The sequence below is a fragment of the Camarhynchus parvulus genome, chromosome 7, assembly GCF_901933205.1.
Source record: "Camarhynchus parvulus chromosome 7, STF_HiC, whole genome shotgun sequence".
Taxonomy (NCBI): domain Eukaryota; kingdom Metazoa; phylum Chordata; class Aves; order Passeriformes; family Thraupidae; genus Camarhynchus; species Camarhynchus parvulus.
The window spans coordinates 18437012-18456015 of NC_044577.1; the positions used below are offsets into that span (position 1 = coordinate 18437012).

The 19004-nt window shown below is 39.4% G+C and overlaps 1 protein-coding gene across 1 annotated transcript in view; it reads right to left on the minus strand.

The window, feature by feature from the left end:
* The window catches only part of MYO3B (myosin IIIB), a 192013-nt gene extending 177382 nt beyond the window's left edge, over window positions 1–14631 (minus strand). Inside the window, exons 1-3 of the mRNA XM_030952691.1 lie at window positions 13986–14631; window positions 9105–9170; window positions 8868–8904 (exon numbers count right to left, since the gene is read on the minus strand). Coding sequence (XP_030808551.1) covers window positions 8868–8904; window positions 9105–9111 — 44 coding nt within the window. The 5' untranslated portion in view covers window positions 9112–9170; window positions 13986–14631. The remainder of the gene's footprint in view (window positions 1–8867; window positions 8905–9104; window positions 9171–13985) is intronic.
* Window positions 14632–19004: the final 4373 nt, after the last annotated feature.

Consider the following 19004-nt stretch of genomic DNA (forward strand, 5'->3'; position numbering starts at 1 on the left):
TCAAAATGATACTTGTAGTCTGATAGATTTACACAAAAACCTTCCCAATGTGAAACAGAAATTACATATTGTATATAGATTCCTTGAATTGTCCCAGCTGTCAATATATTTTTACTATACTCACATTTCTGTAAATGGACCTTCTCCCATCACTACTCTTCACATAATGGAAGGTTTGTTACCCAGCTTAGAAAAACAATGCTTGCACCAACAAGATATTCCCTTGAGGGCGTTTCAGCAAAAACAATATATTGTGCTGCGTTTTTGGAAATTGTCATATCTGATTTATATCCTTGTGTTATCAATTTTACAAAGGTAATTCTCTATAATGAATTATTTATTTCCTGTAGTAATAGACACCTGAGATGGTCTTAAATATTTATATGTTTAGTTAATTCACTAATGAAAACTGAAGTAATTCTAAAATAGGATGTTATCTCAGAGGCATGGGGACCTTACAGTCTGCTCAACTTTTACATTAGTGAAGACAACCACTATGTGTGAAGCAACAGGAGGTGGAAGAGACCTGCTCCTGAGAGCATGGTACAACAATGGGCTAATGTATCAAGACAGAATATTTTTGTGTGTATCCCAGAAAAAAATTCTCACTTGTCTCTATATCTGTTCTTCCAATTTGTAAAACGTGTGGTAATATCCTCTAATCACACTCCTTTGCAATCCCTGGGCTTCTCACTAGCATTCCAGAGAGATTCCTCTTCAGCAATGGAAATAATCTCAGACAATGAGTTATTGGTTTGTCCATTGACCTGTGCAACTGCACTATCTTTACAGCATCTAAGAAATATTTTGGGTAGCTGTCTGCCTGAAAGTAGTTCAGTAGCACCTATGGACTGCAAGTCTACAGGCACAAATTCCTTCAAGTTACTTGGCTGTACTGGTATCACCCCACACCCAAACCAGGTCAACATAAACAGTAGAAAAAGAGTTTATTTACTGCATCCATAATAATACAAGGCAGTTTACCAAGGTTTGTAAAGTCAAAAGAGAATATAAAAATTGGAAGGAAAAAAAAAAAGTCTGCATCCATTTAGACTCATATCCCCTTCATAATCCACCCGTCTCTGGGGCAATTCACCTATGTCTGCGCTTTCTAAAGCACACACTACAAGTCATTTATCTAAGAAGGCAGTAATCTGTTTGTCCATCAAATAATTGCTTTCCACCTTCTGGAGAAGTTGACTGCTTTAGGTCTCATGTAAAAAGTCTCACCTACCCCACAACATACTTTATTATTCTCATTTGGCTCAAATTCTTACAATCTATTGTGAAGTATAACATTAGCTGGAAAATGGCCAAACCTCAGGGAAAAAAAAAAAAAAACTCTCTAAATGGTAACATTTACTTTTTACACATTTGTCATGTTGTAAATTCACAACCATCCTTTAAGCACACACATAAATGGAATCAAGATGTGTCTCATAGTTAAACAAGTCTTTTAACAGAAGCTGCATATGATAATAATGAATGTGTCTGAAGTCAGTGGTTTAGCATGCAATCCTATTTTTGAAGGATGCTGTAACAAAGCAAAAGTACTACTGCAAACATTAGGGAACAATGTTCCAGACTACCCATGCTGCTTTGCTCTCATCACTACTGAGAAAGGTCAGCTGCAAACAAATAATGATTCTGAAACTGCAAATTTTGTCTTAGCTTTGGGGAGAAAAAACCAACCCATCTGACAGAGACGGGTTGGGGAAAGCTACATTCTACTGGACTTGTTCTCTGAACAATAACTCTTTCAAGGACTTCAAATCTACAGTGATTTCAGAAATTATTCACAGGCCTCCTAGATTCCAGGAATAAAAAGGGAGGAGAAAAAATGAGGAGATGTAAGCCGCAGTTCATTCTGTACTTTCAACTACTGATTGTCAGTGAAAAAGGAAGCAAAAATCTTTCAGATGATAAGATTCTAAAGCAGTGGATGTATTTGCTAATTCAGATGTAGAAAGGAAGTACAGTGCAATGTCACAAAATCAGAAGCCATATGGTACTCCACATAAAAACAAAATCCATTATAGGTTTGAGTTTCACTACATGTACAAAGAAAACACTTAAAAATGTGACTGTCAAAAGAAGAAGAGACAACCATGCAAATTTAAAAGTTAAATAGGTCACTGGTAGAGAACTTAAGGAAAATACTGAAAACTCAGAATTAATCCTTGACAAGGCAATTAGATTGTGTCAGCAATTGAAGTCATTCATGCCAGAAGGACTCCAGTCTTGAGTGGGCTGTACTTTGATATAATGAAGGTGTTCATGAATCCAAAACATTAGGAGAAAACAGACCTGCAGCATACAGGCATGTGAGCTCTGACTGAAGCAAGAGCAGCATGTAAAACTGCATGTAGTATTGCAAAAGCTTGCAGTGTCAGGGCACTTCTCATGGAAGCTGCATTTAACCAGAGGCTATTGTCCTTGGTCCCTGTCCAGGCTATCCTACAGCCATGTCTCTGCCCAAGCATGTACCCCACTCATCCAGACCCAGGCACTAACCCATGGACTTGATCTTCCCAACAGATCTGGAGTCTGCCTTGCCCCTCCACACTGGCCTGGCCATCACTGCACTGTCAGCTGACTGGCTGCCATCCCTGGGCTGCCTGTGGTCCTTACAGGATGCCCCAGCTATGGGCCATGACCCTGCTGCCTCAGTGGCACCCTTGGCTCCTCTGCCCCCCCAGGGCAGCCCAGCCCACACTGCAGAGGGCCTGCTGGTACTTTACTCAAGCCTTTTTTCTGCTAGCCTCCCTCAGAACATGCAAATCCTTGCACACTTTTCAAACCAATGAGTAGTGAGACCTGCAGACCCCTGCGTGTGTATCAAGACATAAAACCAGTGAGACCAAAGAGCCTGATTAACGCATGAGGCAGATACATTTTTCTCATGATCACTATTTTCACCTTCTAAAGAGGAAGACAAATGAAGGTGCAAATGCTACAGCATTACCTGGTTACAACTGTTAGGGTTCACAGACTCTTAAACAAATATTTTTGTCTGTTCCTTATGGTAACACTGTTTCTATAGAAAATATTAATTGAAATTAAAAGGAATGTAGTGTGGAACTTGTTATGCAAATATTTTAAGGCAAGCAAACGCCTTTTTGTCCTTTTTTTCTTTTCCTTTTCCTCCTTCACACAGAATAAGCAAGCATTTGAGGCCATAAGGACATTCTGTTCTTAGTTAAGTAATTATTTAGACAACCAATATTTAATTACAGAAAAAGCCACACTGTAAAGTAGAACCTTATTTCAGATACAGCTTTTTAAAAAATCCTCTCTCCTAAAACCTAATTTCAAATTTGATAATTTTCTTTCTTCTATTAAATAGACAGCTCCTATAGAATCCTGGCAATTCAGTATGTATTATTTAACAAAATTAGTCTTTGCCAGAAATGATAAAATTATTCTGATTTGTATGTCTCTGGAATTCATGCAAGAGCAAGATCAAGTTTGAACACTAACAAAGTATTCTTCTGCCTAATGAAATATTCATACTCATTTGTCATCAAGACTTTAATAAGGAGGAATACAGCCTTCTCACTTCTATCTGTAAAGGACTAGCAAAGATCTTTACTTCATTTAATTCTGAATGTCTCCTGAACCACTCCTAATAATTTCCTTTTCCTGTATAACACAGCACTAGATACATTTAAAATTTACTTAGAAAGATGACTCCATATTTCAGGTAGAAAAATAAAGTTTATACACATGCATCACTCAAAACTTACAGTAGTTTTTCACCATTAAAACTTCAAGCTACCACTATATTTTCTGCATCTTCCCAGATGTATCATTAAGATCAGAAAAATCAGATTAAATAAAGAATAAAAGCTACACCACAGCATGGGGAGGCAAATACAACAAAACTTTAAGACAGCTTTATCAAAAACCATACCTTGAGGAAATGCCACCATTGCAGCCTTGTCCACAGTACAACCTTGAAGCCTAAAATGCTGTTTTTTCCATTTCACTTCTTGTGGAACTAATCAGATATCAGAAGATGTGCCCCTGAACACAGAATTTTACATGTGGAAAAACCACCCTAATTTAAGAAGGGGGAAGCAGGGTGTGGATTCTTCTCCACAACTTTTTATGGGGAAAGCACTTTATCCGATTTAACAAGTACACAAAATTGCATTATCAGGTGTTCCTTGTACATATTTCATCCTCAGTCTTTCAGCCTGTCACAAAGAGCTCAGTCACTTTCCAGCTCAGACAGCAGATGAATTTTCTATTCCAAAGGCCTTTTGGCAGATTGGTCAACAGGTGTTCTTTTCACAGCAGCCGATTTGTTGCTATGAGGGAACATGAAACCAAACACATTTTCTTGGGAGTGCTGCTAAATTCTGTGAAGTTTCCAGCTGAGCAAACTTAAGTCATCAGAAATCACCATATTACCACCTTTTGCCCAGCTAATAAATCAGTTAATTTCTCTGTATTACAATATCTATTATTACAGTCAGTCACCATAGTCCTTCACTCTTGAAACTGGAAAGAGGTCAAACTATCCCTAGTGAGAAGCAGCTTTGCCTTACATGAATCACCCACGTATTTCTTTAGTTTATCATTAGCTGACTTCTGCAGAGCCTCCATACCTTCTGCCAGCATATAAATTACTTCTGGAGCTATAAAACAAACATCAGCAAGGGAGTTGTACTAACATCACTTTCCTACATATTAGCAGTTGTTAAATTCACTTAATCTAACAGCAGTCCTTCCTCCTCATTTGAGGACAATATACACGGTGTTCAATACAGCAATCAGTTCAGTTTTATAATCATTCTTCACTAAGACAGTGCTTCACCACAAACCATGAGGCATCATACCAGACACAGCTTATAAGCAAATTGCTTACCGTTTGGCATATATAAAATGTTCATTACAAAACAATGTAAGATTGAAAAATATCCTTTTAATTTAACTAATGGGGAATTTTCCTCATTAACATAGTTGCAAATGATTTTCAACGATTTTCCAAAACTAAAAAAGATAAAGTGATTTTTAAATACTCTTGACTTCTGAAGATACACTCTTTTTTCCTTGAATTCATTTTTAACCACAGGAAGCTTTGTGAATTATGTACTATATCTATTGTATCTATCTCATCATCTTTCCTGGCTGGCCTCTCAGAACCATTAATTCAATGCTCCATCTGCTACAGTTGCTCATACCACAGATGACATTTACGTTAGGTTTGTTTCCTCAGAAGAAAATATATTGGAAAAGGTAGTCTGACAGGTCTTTATATCCATTTCACAGGCTAAACACAAGTTATAAAGATCATTCCTGTAACAACTGACAGAAATGATGAGAGAACAAGTGGAGACAACAGGATGTGCACCAAACATGCCCTCTTCTTTCAAGGGAATTGGAATTATTCGCATCTATCATTCATCCTTCCAGTAGGTTTAAAATAACAGTGTAAAAAATACACCAGGAGACATGAAAAAGGCCATCCACACTGCAACACCACTCTACATGTTTTACAACTCCTCCTGCTTGATGCAGGAAAATTGCAATCAAAGGCAATATTGCATTCTTTCAATATCAGAAATATTCTTTTTTCTTTCAGAACAGATTTTATACCAACTCTGTAGAGCAAACAGAATGACGTAAGAAATAGCTCAGCGAGAAGTTGTATGGACATACTACAACATGGCAGGATTGACTGTCCCATGGCAGAGAGTGGGTCAGTGAGTATTATTCACATCCAGACTGTCCAGTAACATATTTACAGATCAGAAACTCAAAGAACCCTGAAGCAGAACAGCTTCCGCTCTCCATAAACCTCCAGGTTTTAACACTTTTTAAGGTATTAAAAAGTATGCAGTAAGTGGGACAGGGAAATTTGCAACAATTTTTCCTTTTTCTGAATAAAAAAACCCTCACCTATATGGAATAACAACTTTTAAAAATGTTTTTTAAAACAAATGCCTCAGTAGGATGACAGATTCTGCAAAATCTGCGGTGAGCTGCTAAGCATTTGCATGAAAATAATTTTCTACCATCAGCCAGAGTCTGGGTATGTTCGGAGGACTGACCTTCAGGATGCCTTAGTCCCATAGGAAACTTTTACTCTGAAAAATCACTGCACCACACTAAGCTACTTCTCCATTTACATATTTTCTTGTTCATAGTAATTCTTACTTTGTGTTAAAATTTTGTATGTATTCTGTACATGCTTACAAACAATAAAAAAAGGAGAGAGAGTGAAAGAGAGAGGGAGGGAGAGAGATAATTACTGAAAATGTTTGTCCTGTATGTCTTTCAGGCCCAAATTAATCACAATTCATTTCTACCCTTCTGTTCATGCCAGGCTGGGTAACAGAGAATAGTAGGAAAAGGAAGACCATGGACGAGATTTAGAACTCTCAACAGCACTGGTCACCAAAGACTGACAGAACAAATTATTCTTACCGTGAATTACCACGAACCATTTCCCTCTTTCTGTCACATTTGCACAATCCCTAAGGTGAGGGTAGAAGTAGCAGAGAATACTACTAGAATCAGGAAACTTTTCACCTGGAAGAGTTCAGTAAATTCTATTTGTGAAGGGAAGTATTTAGGAAACAAAACAATGGATGGGATTTTTCTTTTTCCAAGAAGCAGCCAAATGCAAAGACAAGATTCTCTTTGGGATCAGGACCACTGTTCTAGCTCTGTACCTACCTAGGGAATCATAATGAGTGGAGATAGCACTCTTCCAAACTGTTTTAAGCAGCATTTGCTGTTGTTTCAGATTTCAGTGCCATGAGAAAATGTTCCTTAAATATTTCTACATTTTCCTTTATTATCCACAAAAAAGTGCCAGAGATGCCTCTACCTTCTACCTATTTTTACATACAATATATCACTTCCATATGAATCTCAAATCTCTATTTTAGTGTCTGCTTACAGCCGTCCTTAAGCTGCCCATGGGAAAACAAGTGACCTCCCCTTTGCAAGATACCTCCCCTGCTGTAGGATATTATAAAGCCTTTACCAAAACATTTACAATATGCTGCTTATTAGTGACACAGGGTCCTCCTAAAAAACTGTTCTGCAAAAAACTTCTATCTCCTTAAAGTCACAAGTAGAAGATAGAACACCTGGAACAAGGAGATGCAGCTTAAAAGCTCTATTTGAGACCTGGCTCCAAATGTAAGAAAGAGGAAGGGCTGGGAAGACAGACAAGGTAAGGTACATCTGCATACCTACAAGTTCAATACAGCCTCCATCGTAGAGTCAGAACTGTGTCAAGGATAGGGTAGAAGATTTACTTGGTACTATGACAACCTGATTCACCTTGGGCTTAGGGCAGCCTTACCAGTAAAGGTATCATCACTGCACTCCACAAGATCCTCCACATAGTCCCCAAAACACATTTATATATTTTCAAGTCACAAAGTATTTTGGAGAAGAACCTGTGGCATATACCAGAAATCACTGTGCATTCTATAGATATATCTACCTTGCAAAAACAGCTTTGTCAAGGACACAGGCATCTGCTAGCTAACAGGAGTCAAATCTTTTATACACATGGATAACTGTGTATCTCTGCAAAAACTGTGCTAATCTAACTAGATTTTGTCTTGCAAGGGTGAAGATCACCTCAGCACGACAGTGCCAACTGTCCTGTCATTAGCTCCATTATCACAACGACTTAAAAAGAGCTATTCTTGCTACTACACACATACATGCAAGAACTTTGGGCTTTTTTAGAAAGAGCTAACACTTAGTGTGCAAATCCTTAGCTGCAAATTGGTACCTACAGCATTAATATTTTCAGTTAATTGATTCTGCCTTTAAAAATTTTTGATAATGAAATCCCCAGTTTTCATTTCACAATAGGTTGACACTGACAGAGCCATGAATCCTGATAAGAAAGAAAGCTACCATTTTATTTCTTTGGCAATGAATCCAAGCAGGAAAAGGTACACCATGAGTCAATTCTTCAGACAGGAGTTATAATGAAAGCAGTAGAGGCTGCACTCTTCACAATCCATCCTTTCTTATTGTATCAAGGTTGTAAAAGCTTATTCCTCCTCTAATACTCGAGGCACTGCCCCACATCATAACTATCAACACTACAAACTCCTAAGTCAAAACTAATAGCCTTTAAGGTGTGGTTTCTAACAATCATTCTTTGGAAGGAAGACAACAGGTAAGGCCTGTAGAAACTAAGCACTGAATTTTCTTTCAGAGGTGAGACTAAAAAGAGTTACTTAAAAATCATACCTAAGAATTTTACCAGTGACAGAGATTTGTATTTCATCATGCCACAGACCACTCAGTTCAAAAGTCTCTCTTCAGCAAGTAGTTCCTGAACAGCACTAGAAAGAAAAGGGGCTGAAAAAACCCAAAATTACATGGGCAGTTCTACCCTTAGGGAATGTTCAAACATAGAATTACACCTCTAGTGCAACCTAGCAAGTATAGCTGGGCTGTTATAGAAAAGATTGGGCATACAGGAAAGTATGAAGGCCTCATTGCAAAGCAACAACTGTCAGTTACTGTTAGATTTAATCACATGTTCTCCATAACTTTCACAGCATTCTTGGCATTAAGATGAAATTAGGAATCAGCTATTTTGCCCAGTTCACTAGCTTAATTTCATTACATGAGAAACAAAAAACAAAACAAAACAAACAAAAAAACCCCCACAAAACAACAAAACCAAAAAACAAATTAATAAATACAGCTCCAAGCAGAGGAAACAGGCCCCAGCTACCAGCTGACATCTCTAGGACAATAACGACTTGTTAGCAGAATGAGACAAGAATTTGTCTATTTTGTGGAAGTAAGTCAGAACAACACATTTAGTTTTTCTCCAGGGCACCATAGATGACAACATTTAAAAACTTCCTTACCTAAACTGGTTTGCTTCAGGACTTGCTGCATTCTCATCTGTTGCAACAAGAAACAGAAAAAGCAAAAGCTTGACAGTCTTCAAGACACTTGAGATCTCTGGCATTTTTCCAGATATTTCAAAGTAACAGGCTGCCCAAGCTGGTGGTTGGTACAAACCTGACTGCATTTTAATTCTATTCCAAAGCTGACTAACAACAAAAGAGAATAGGTGAAAAACTAAAGGTTCAATTCCTTACCTGACATAGCTTCTGCTAGCCATATGCTCAACCCAGCAAAATGTACTGTCTCTCTGAGCAATAAACCTAGAATAGGCAAAGGCTGAATTATTAACAAGAACATGAGGAGGCCTTAAAAGCACACGATGAATGAAACAGAAATACAAAGCTCACAGTCTGATTTAGTTTGTAAAGTAAACTTAGCTCAGTTGATCTATTTTGAATACTAAATGGCACATGGAAAGAAGCAGGATGGTGTTTTATTGTAATGCAGGGGAATGATGAACACAGTCCCCTAAACTGTCTTCTTACCAGTCTCTCACAATGTAGAATTTGACTAAAACAGAAAAATCTGACTTTTATTATATGGTGGTTGTATTACATTCCCATTCCACTGGTCACCTCTTTTCAGTCATTAATTGCTAATGTGCTTCCAACACTCTATTTTGGCCTCCAGGTTTTTGTACCAAACATTGTAGACGTGCTCTTCAAGCAACTTACAACTGCACTGATACTGTCTCCAGGTTCATACTGTATTTCAGATTTAAAATTGGGTCATCCAATTAACTTTTAATATGGCACAGCACAACAGGAATGAAAGCTACAGATATCTAGGCAAAGGCTGGCTTTTACATAGCTTTGTGTCTTTGGATACTGCTGATAGCAACTAGAAAGTACCAACCAATATAAAAAACCTTGCCAGGACAAAAGGAGATATTGACACCAATTTATCCTCTCAAGAGAGAATTTTCTAGTTCCTCTGTATTCTGTTCTGCAGAATTCTTATTATCACTTTAACTGCCATGAAGCAGACACTAATGATTAGCACAGCATTCAGAAAATTACATTATCTGTCCAGGCACTTCATACTGTTACATCTAAAGGTTGGGTTCCTAATTCTAGGGGTGGGAGACACAGGACTCATCTTAAGTACGCAAATGTGAATATCCACGTGGAAGTTGGACATTTAAACCAACATTCACAACAATGAGAAAACAGGACCAGCATATGAAGCCTGGAGGGGTGCATCACTCAGGAAAATAAAGTCTTTGTCTGCATGGTGCCTCTGGGAAACTGGAATCAAGAGATTTAACTTCCTTACTTAAATACTTCCCCTTCCTTGGAATTCACCTTTCTTTCTTATACCTTAATCTCAACTCCCTACAGGTTTGAATCACAGGCAGCCAAAAGTAAAGCAGCAGATTCCCACCTTTAGACACAAAGGAAGATTAACAATTAGTTCCTGAATTACAGAGATTAATATTAGTTTCAGGTACATACAAGGCAGGAAGCATGTGTTTATTAACAGATATACTATTTGCTTTATAGAGTTGACCTTGCTATTTAATACACTATTTTCAGTCATTGCACACAATGCAGAAATAGTAATTCAGCTCAGATTAAATACAAGTAGATTTTTTTTTCATCAAAATGCCAAGCTTAATATATTGTTGAAGCTTTCAGCCATGAACACTGACCCCCTCTGAAAATTATATCCCTTTCAAGTGTTTCAGGTTGCTAACTACAGAAACCTCCAGGGGTTACTGCAAGCATTGCTCTGTGAATTGGAGGAGTAAATGAATCACTATTATTTCTGCCACAGTAGTGGCATGAGCCTGAAGGAGATGAAATTTTCTTGGAAATTCTGGAAAGCGTATGTGATGTGAGAAAGGTCAAAGCAAAACAAAAAAAGTCCATGCAGTATATCAGGAAAGCAGCTGAACAGACTGATAGCAGTAATTATGCCATTATTTCAAGTGGGCTGAACGTATTCCACATTCCCCAGTGTTCTGAATGCAACTCTCTCCACAGTCAGTATACTACCATGCTTCAGGAGATGAATAAATTTTCCTGAATTTTCATCTATTTCGTAAGAAATACTGTAAAATTAGCTTAGTCCACTGTTTTCATACATGTAGTTCTGCAAATGTCTCCTTTTTCCACATACAGTGTCAGTACTCCCTCTCCACACAGCAGGATAGAGGCCATGTCTGAGGAAGAAACTAGGTGAGGGGTGGAGGAAAAGAGGACCAGTCAGCAAGAAGCTATGACACAACTTGTTCCTTACAAAGCACCACCACCAGTGAATGAAAAACGTTGTACTTCCTCCCCCCTCACCACATGCCAATTCTCAGCTGTGTTCAGCAGAGCTTTTCCCTACTGTATAGCACTCGGATGAAAAAGCTCAGCATTACACTGCCAGACATTTATCCCAGAGCAGTGCCATTCAGCTGCCACACAGCCTTTCAGCTTTGGCAACAGGGAAGCATGTATGGCCTTACACAATGCATTATTCAGAGAAGTTCCCTTTCCCAGAGAAGGAGAAATTCCTTGCAGCGATTTTGCACAAATAAACAACAAAAGTTTCTCAAATTATTTGCCAGATTTCTGATGTGGTGCTGTGTTTCTTCATTATTTATGTCACATGTTCAACTCTCAAAACAAGAGCTGTGCAGAGATGTGAAAGATGTATGAAAAACAGAACAAGTTAGGAAGGAACTAGCAGAAGATGGATTTCATGGATTTTATTTCTCCATCTCCATTTCTACCTGAAGAGCTGTTACCCCACTTCCACAGAGGAATGGATGTTTCCCTCAGCTGCACACTGTAACGCCCCAGGTGACATCACCTTCACTGTGTCCTTTTAGATTTTCCGGCTGCAGCTCCCTTACCTTCGCCCTATCACCCCTCTCCATTTTAGGAGCAACATGGCTTTATCAAGCAGCAAATGAGTCCTCATGCTGGATTCCTCAGGTTAGCACTACGAGGAATATGCCTCCGTATTTTCACATGTAACACAGGAGTCTTTACTAAAAATGCCACTCTGAACTTGTGTCTTGGATGATTCCAGCCCCATTGCAGCTTGTTTACTCTGCTGCAGTAGAGTTCAGTTTAAACTCATAAAAATTAGAACAGTAACAACAAAATTCCTACTGAATGAAGTGCTGATTCTTCCTGCAGGTGCAGAGCATTCCCAACTTCCCTACAGCAATCAAGCCCAAGGCATCCCTCTGCTCCCTGGTTCTCTACATTACTGAAGTTCAGTGGTAGAGTAGATTGGTAAAAAGTTTAGTGTTCACCTGACCAGTTATGCTCAGGGTTTGTATGAGGCTTTTTTTCTCCTTCTCCTTTTCTGTTACTGATCCATAGGCCCTCCTCTCTTGTATTTTGGATCATGAGAATTCACTTCTAATGGCAGTAAGTTTGGAAAAGCTAATGAAAGAGCAGCTACAGGCACAGAATATATCTCACTAAGTGTGTTCAGATGATAACTTAAAACTAGGGCTAGGTTAAAAAAAACCCAAACAACAAAAACCAAATCTTTAAGCAGAACAAAAGTAAACCCTTATGATAACTTTCAGGACTTCAAACCCCCTTCCTGTACACAAATGTTCTTTGATTACTCTCACAGCATGGCACAGTGCATCAGCACTTAATCCATTACTCTCTTCTTCTCCAGTTTCTCAGTGGCCAGAAGGCTGGTAATGACAGTAACTTCTGTCTTTGTAACACAAAATGTTTCGCTTCCCCAGACAGCCTGCACTCAGGAGTCCCCTGTTAGCGAGCCTCTCCAGGCATTAGCACAGCAAGAATCATTGTCTTTGTCCAATGAACTTTTTATAGAGAAAGCATTTGGCAAAAACACTGCAAACCAGTCCTGCAAGCTCTTAAAGCAACCAAATAGCCACAGCACTACTAACTAAATCCCTCTTCTCTAGAGTTAGAAAATCAACAATATAGATGCAGTATTTCTTCACATCAAGAATTCAGGATGGTACTGGAGAATTCACTTACTCTGCACGTACACCAGCAGGGCAGCACGTAAGGCTGAGGAAGGAATCTCCCAGTGGCCCTCTCTCCAATGTGCACACACACAGTGCTGCAGCTAATGTTCCCACAGCTCCCTAACCATGGAACACCACCAAGCAGCACATGTCAGCACAGAAGTTCATATTCTCCCTGTTTCTAAAACAATCCATTTGCACTTAAACTGACTTCCCATTTTAAAAAGGGTCTGAAATGGCTTTTAGAAATCTATATCCACCTTGACTCCTAGCCAGATTACTATATGAAAATCTTAGCCCAAAGGAAAAATAGCTCTGCTTGGTTCAAGCCATTTTTATTGTTTGAATAAAACCTGGGTGAACGCTTTCATTTTTGTGTAACAATGTCAATAATTAACTCCCACTTGGATTAACATTTGAAGGATTAAATTATATAAAGCTGGAATATTAACTGCATTACAATTTGAATTTGACATTAAGAATGAGTTGGATTTCAATTTGGGAATATAAAAAGGGTCTTGAAAAAGGATTTTATGTGTTTTCAGAACATATTCTGCAAGACTCCACAGTAGGTTAAGATACAATTTATAGCTTTTGACAGAAAAAAAACTCAGTAACTGCATCTAACTTGCTGACAGTGACCTCTGTTACTATACATCACGCTAACTGAAATTTCTGTTTAAGAACATAATTTTCCACCTAATAATTGCAGAAAACCTCAAAACACTGATCCTTGGTTTCCAGTGCAATTAAACTGAAATTCCAGAGTGCAGCTTTTGAAGGGGCAGATGAAGCAAGAAAACCTAGCTTTTAAAAATGAAAACTAAAAACCATTTTGTATTCACAAAACTAAATGCACCACTTCAGAGAAACAAATAGTAAGACATTTTAAGTTAGCCTTATCTCAATCTGTGTGCAGCACTGCCTATGGATAACAGTACCTTTCCTTCCTTTTGCTAATAATTGCATACCTGTATGTACCCAGGAGGAAGATTTGCTTAAATGAATTTATCAAGTGTTATCATAGTATTTGCAATGTATATTATGGTCCACTAGTTACTATAGGTCGCTTAAGGAAATACTATACACTAGAGCTAGATCTATTCAGGGAACTTACAGAAACTTTTCTTCAGTTATTCATGGCCTTGTCCCGATGGGCCTGAATCCCGTATCACGCCTACTTACTTCTTGCCTTGTAGTATCTTCTGCCACTTACAATCATGGAGATTTTTTTTCTCCTGAGCATTCCTCACCTATGATTTTGGAAAAACAGGTACAGTTGGTCGCCCCCCCGGAGGCGGGGTACCCGCACAGCCCCAGCAGCAGCGCTCCCAAGGGCGCTGCCGCCCGTGCCCCCAGGCAGCAGGACCCAGCTCAGCGGGGCTGAGGCCACCTCCCTCCCCGCCTAAGTCCGCGGGGCTGAGAGCAGACTTCGCTGGGGCCAAGACCGGCTCCCGGCGACACTGATAAGCCCTGCCAGCAGCGACTCGCTAGAGAGGTGACAACCCCTGCCTGGCTCTGAGCGCCAGAGGACCGCAAGCCTTATGGCGAACGCCATTTCGAAGCCCCTCTCGGTTGAGGTGCGACTCCCAACCCAAGCGGCGGCGGGCCGGCCCCGCAGGGCCGGAGAGCTGGCGGGAGCTGGGCACACCTGAGAGAGACAATGTTCTCTCTGTCTCGGCACGCCTGAGGAGCCCGGCCAGCGCCGGCCGGCCGCCAGGCCGAGCTGAGGCGGCAGCGGCCCCGTGCTGAGCGAGCAGAGGCGGGGGCGGCGCTCGGCCCCGTGAGGCGGCGCGTGCCGGCCCCTCAGGGCGGGCGCGGCTCGGGGCTCCGGAGAGGGGCCCGGGGGAAGGGAAGGGAAGGGTGACGTGAGCTTTGATGGAAATAAAAGCGATGCGTAGGTGGGCATAGCTAGCAGCATCGCCGGGAGTAAACGCCTCAGTCCCCTCTGTCCATTCAGTTCATTGTGGAAAACAATGAATTGCGACCGCAGCTCCGTCTGCGCTCTGAGAAATGGGTCCTGGTGAAGGGAACGGTTTTATAAAGCATTTCTTCCCCTTAAGGTGTGAGGACGAGGAGAACTCCCGTCTTTGGGCTTCTCCTTTTGTACCTATTTGACTGAATTGAGTTCGGTCATACCCAATTTTCAGGTTGATTGATGAAAAGAAATGCAGGTATATATTTCTCTTTGACACTTTTCTTTGTTTACAAAAAATCTTAGAAAACCGGGAAGTTATTCTTTTGCTTGATATGCTGATGCTTTTTCCAAGCTCTCCCTCAGCTTCCTGCACCAGGTCTCTCTTTGCCCTTTGCCAGCCCTCCATGGCCATCCCTGCCTCCGGCCCCGCGGCTGTAACGGCACCTGCCTCGTTCAGTGTCACGGAGAGCGGCTGCTCTATCCATCAGCTCCAGCAAGGGCTGCCTCACTGCACAGCCCCCAGTACCACTTCAAACACGGTAGTCATTCTCATCTGCATTTGACAAGTACACTAAGTAATCTTCATGATTACAACAACAACAACAACAACAAAGTAGGAGAGCTTTATATCCATAGATCTTTCGTATTTATTTAAGATGCACATTTTAAAGACTGAGGATCAGTGGATTTCTCTGCAAAACTCTTTCAGTGCCACCTTTACTAATTGCTGTACGAGTGTGGTTTTAACAAGTTTCCAACAGTGAAACTATCATTATGACCAAGGTGCAGTAATTTATTTTACCATCTTTTGATTAGTGAACTCTGTACTTTGTAATCTTATAGCCACACTTTTTTCCATACTATCCACATAGTAAATTATATCAAGATAATCCTTTATCAAAACTGAAAATAACTGATGTCAAACCTTGATTCAAATGGTCAGTAGAAAACATGATTCCTAAACATTTTCTGAGTTTAGCCCGTCACAGCATTAGAAAGAATCTGAGGTGATACAAGAGTCTCTAAAGTTTTGCTGAACATTTCACACTATTGTTTTGTTGAAATGTAGTGTACAAATTCTTCATCATAAGCCATTATTTTCTCTTTTGTCAGCAATTGTAAAATCACAGAATCAAATTTCAAAAGGACCCAGAAGGATCAGTGAGCCCAACTCTTAAGTAAATGGCCCTGTTGTATTTGGAATTATATAAGCAATGTGACAACAAATTGTAATATAGACAGCAAATAATAACATGAGACACACATCTGACCATCAACAGGCTTGTTCAAGGTGGATCCAAATGCTTAATCCTATATGCCCTGAGTTTACAGAAGTTATAGCATACTTTAAAACATAAGTTGTGCATGTGGTTCTGAAATGTGAATATTTCTTACCATGTAAGAAGCATTAAGATTCAGCAAAATTAACATCTTCATGCAATGTTCTGCATGTATGCCTTAAGTGTTCCTCATTATTTTCAAGAATTCCTTGCTAATCAAATCCAGAAGCTCTAGTTATTCCCACATTTCTCCCAAATTCTTATGTTAGTTTTTGAACCATTGGAATTTCCTAATTTATTGCTACATAATTTTGGCTCATGCAATCTAGACCTTTGTGGGTTCTGTTACAAAACTCTTTGTTTCATAATTTTCTTTATCTTCATGTACCTACTTGTTTTGTTCTGATGCTGATGGCTTTTTAATCCCTTTTCACTAGGCTCTTGCTGTCCAGCTAGAATCGTGTTTCCAAACTCTGCCAGCCTGTTCAACATAACCATTTACAGTCCAGGTACAGTGACAGTGGGTGACTAAACTGGGTTGGAGCTACACAAACGCCATGCTTATATCCCACACTGCATTTCCAAACTCACAGCCATTTGCACTGTAGTGACTTTGTAAGTATAACTGAACTTCTGGGAAAGGAAATGAAATCATGCAAAACAGAAAAGAAAGCCTTACAAACAATCCAGATAGGAGATATGATAGAATGAAATGCTATTCAAAAAAACCCAAAAAACCAGAAAATTGGGACATTTCTTGACTACAAGAAAATGGACTGGGATTACATGAGGTGCAGTGCAAAGGACCAAAACATGCCAAAACTAACCTCACAGATGTTGCAAAATCAGGGGAAAAAATCAAGGAGGAAGACAGAACTCTGAGGGGAAGATATGAGTGACATGGCATGGATACTGAAAAAAATATTGATAGAACTGTTATACAATTGCTGCACAAATGGAAGTCCTTCCTAGCCTTACTTTAGACTGCATTAGAAAATTAGAGAATGTGTCATTTATATGGTCATGGCTAGATGCCGAAAGGTGAAAAGCTATTATTAAAGGAAATGTTCTAAAATGCCCTAGCCTCAAGAATTGAATGGAAACAAAATATTTCATAGGCAATAAATAATCTACAGAATTTTACTGATGAGCTTATTGAAAGTGTAGTCCACAGAAGCTTTCAGTTGGTATACATTAACTAGAGATTTTTTGACAATCTATTAATTTTTAAATTGTCATACAATATTGACTTGTAGAAAAACATGTAACCAACAAATTATAAACGGAAACACTTTAATCATATCATTACAATGGAATCTATGCTTTCTGTAAGTAAAAAGTTGAGGTGCATTGTCTTACTCTGATTTATAATCTTAAAATCTCTTTATCTAAATGGATATACACAAACATTATTCACTACAGTAAATCCCTTTTAAAGTTAGGATTCCTTACTTTTTAAATACCTGTTCATCTCTCTGTACATTTTTCTTTGCCTGGAGATGGACTTGCAATTACAAAGAGAATGCATGATTGCATTAAGCTACACACATAATAAACTCTGATGAATCAGAATTTAATGTAATCATACCAAAGAGGTTTGCTGGAAGGGAAAAAAGAGTGCTGAAGACTTTAAGGACACTGCGGAAATGCAAACTGCTGTCATGAAAATCTTGAGGCAGTTTTGAATTTTGTGGATGCAGATAACTGTACCCTTATGTGAACATTAAGTAGCCAAAGTGACTGTGTATTGTGTTTTATTGTCTTGTCCTACCAGGCCACAGGTGCTGCTCCAGTTTTCCTTTTTTAGCTTTAAAATAAATGCAAATGCACTTTGCTTAAGGGTTGCCACCATTTTGAGGAAAACAAACTGTGCAAGAGGTTTGGTAGCCAAGGTCTTGTGGCAGTTATGTTTTTAAGCTGACATCTGAATTGGCATTACCTGCCTTTAATGTGTCTGTGCATACTTGCATACAAAGACTGTTGCCCTAGCTGAGATATCTAGTTTTCTTCTCTTTTGAACTAGTAGAAGAAAAATCCTGAATAGGAAACTACTGCATTACCTGAATACTGAAGACAGAAAAGGCAAAGCAACTGTTTTTTACTGCATGGATCAAAACAAAAAACAGCAAAGGAGACTGAAAAGGAGAAAACTCCTATTCAAAAATCCTTCAGTAGTGAAGGAAACGAAATATCAGCAATTTTAATGTAGGCGTGGTTCCACCACATCTCTGAAATCAATAGAAGCAGTGAGAAAAATATTGGGGCTTTATGCATATATGCAAAGATAATTTAAAGAAGCCAACAGCTGCAGAGTATTCAGATAAGGACCACAGAAGTACAGCAAAACTAAAAACTACATAGGCAGCAGCCCAGCATTGAAGAGTACATACACTTGCATCAGGAAAAAGCAGAGAAGCAGGTCAATAATGTAACAGGTCTAGCCAAGAGTGAAGTGCAAGATACATAACCATAGTCCAGCCCTTACAAATCACATGCACAGACTGCAGACCTCAGGCAGACACCAGGAGGCAGAAGTGGGGAGATGGAATGCCCGGTGCAGGGATAGCAGTGAAATGTAAATAGCATTGCTGAACTAAAGTGACTTGGAATTATACTGGATTCATTCCAGACTAAACTCCAGATGAAGGTGACTCAAAGGACTTTTTTAAAAGCCAACAACAAAAATACACATAGAAGAGCCTACACATGGTATACTCTAGATAGCAATAGCCACAGAGTCTAGCTGGCAATGTGTATCACAAGCCCTATGAGGAACAACTGGGGGAGCTGGGGTTTAGCCTGGAGGAGACTCAGAGGTGACCTTATCACTCTCTACAACTTCCTGAAAGGCGGTTGTAGTCAGGTGGTGTTATCATCTTATTGCAGAGGTTCCATACTATTCTCTCCTTAGCGCAAAAGTTTCACACCTTCTTGGTGT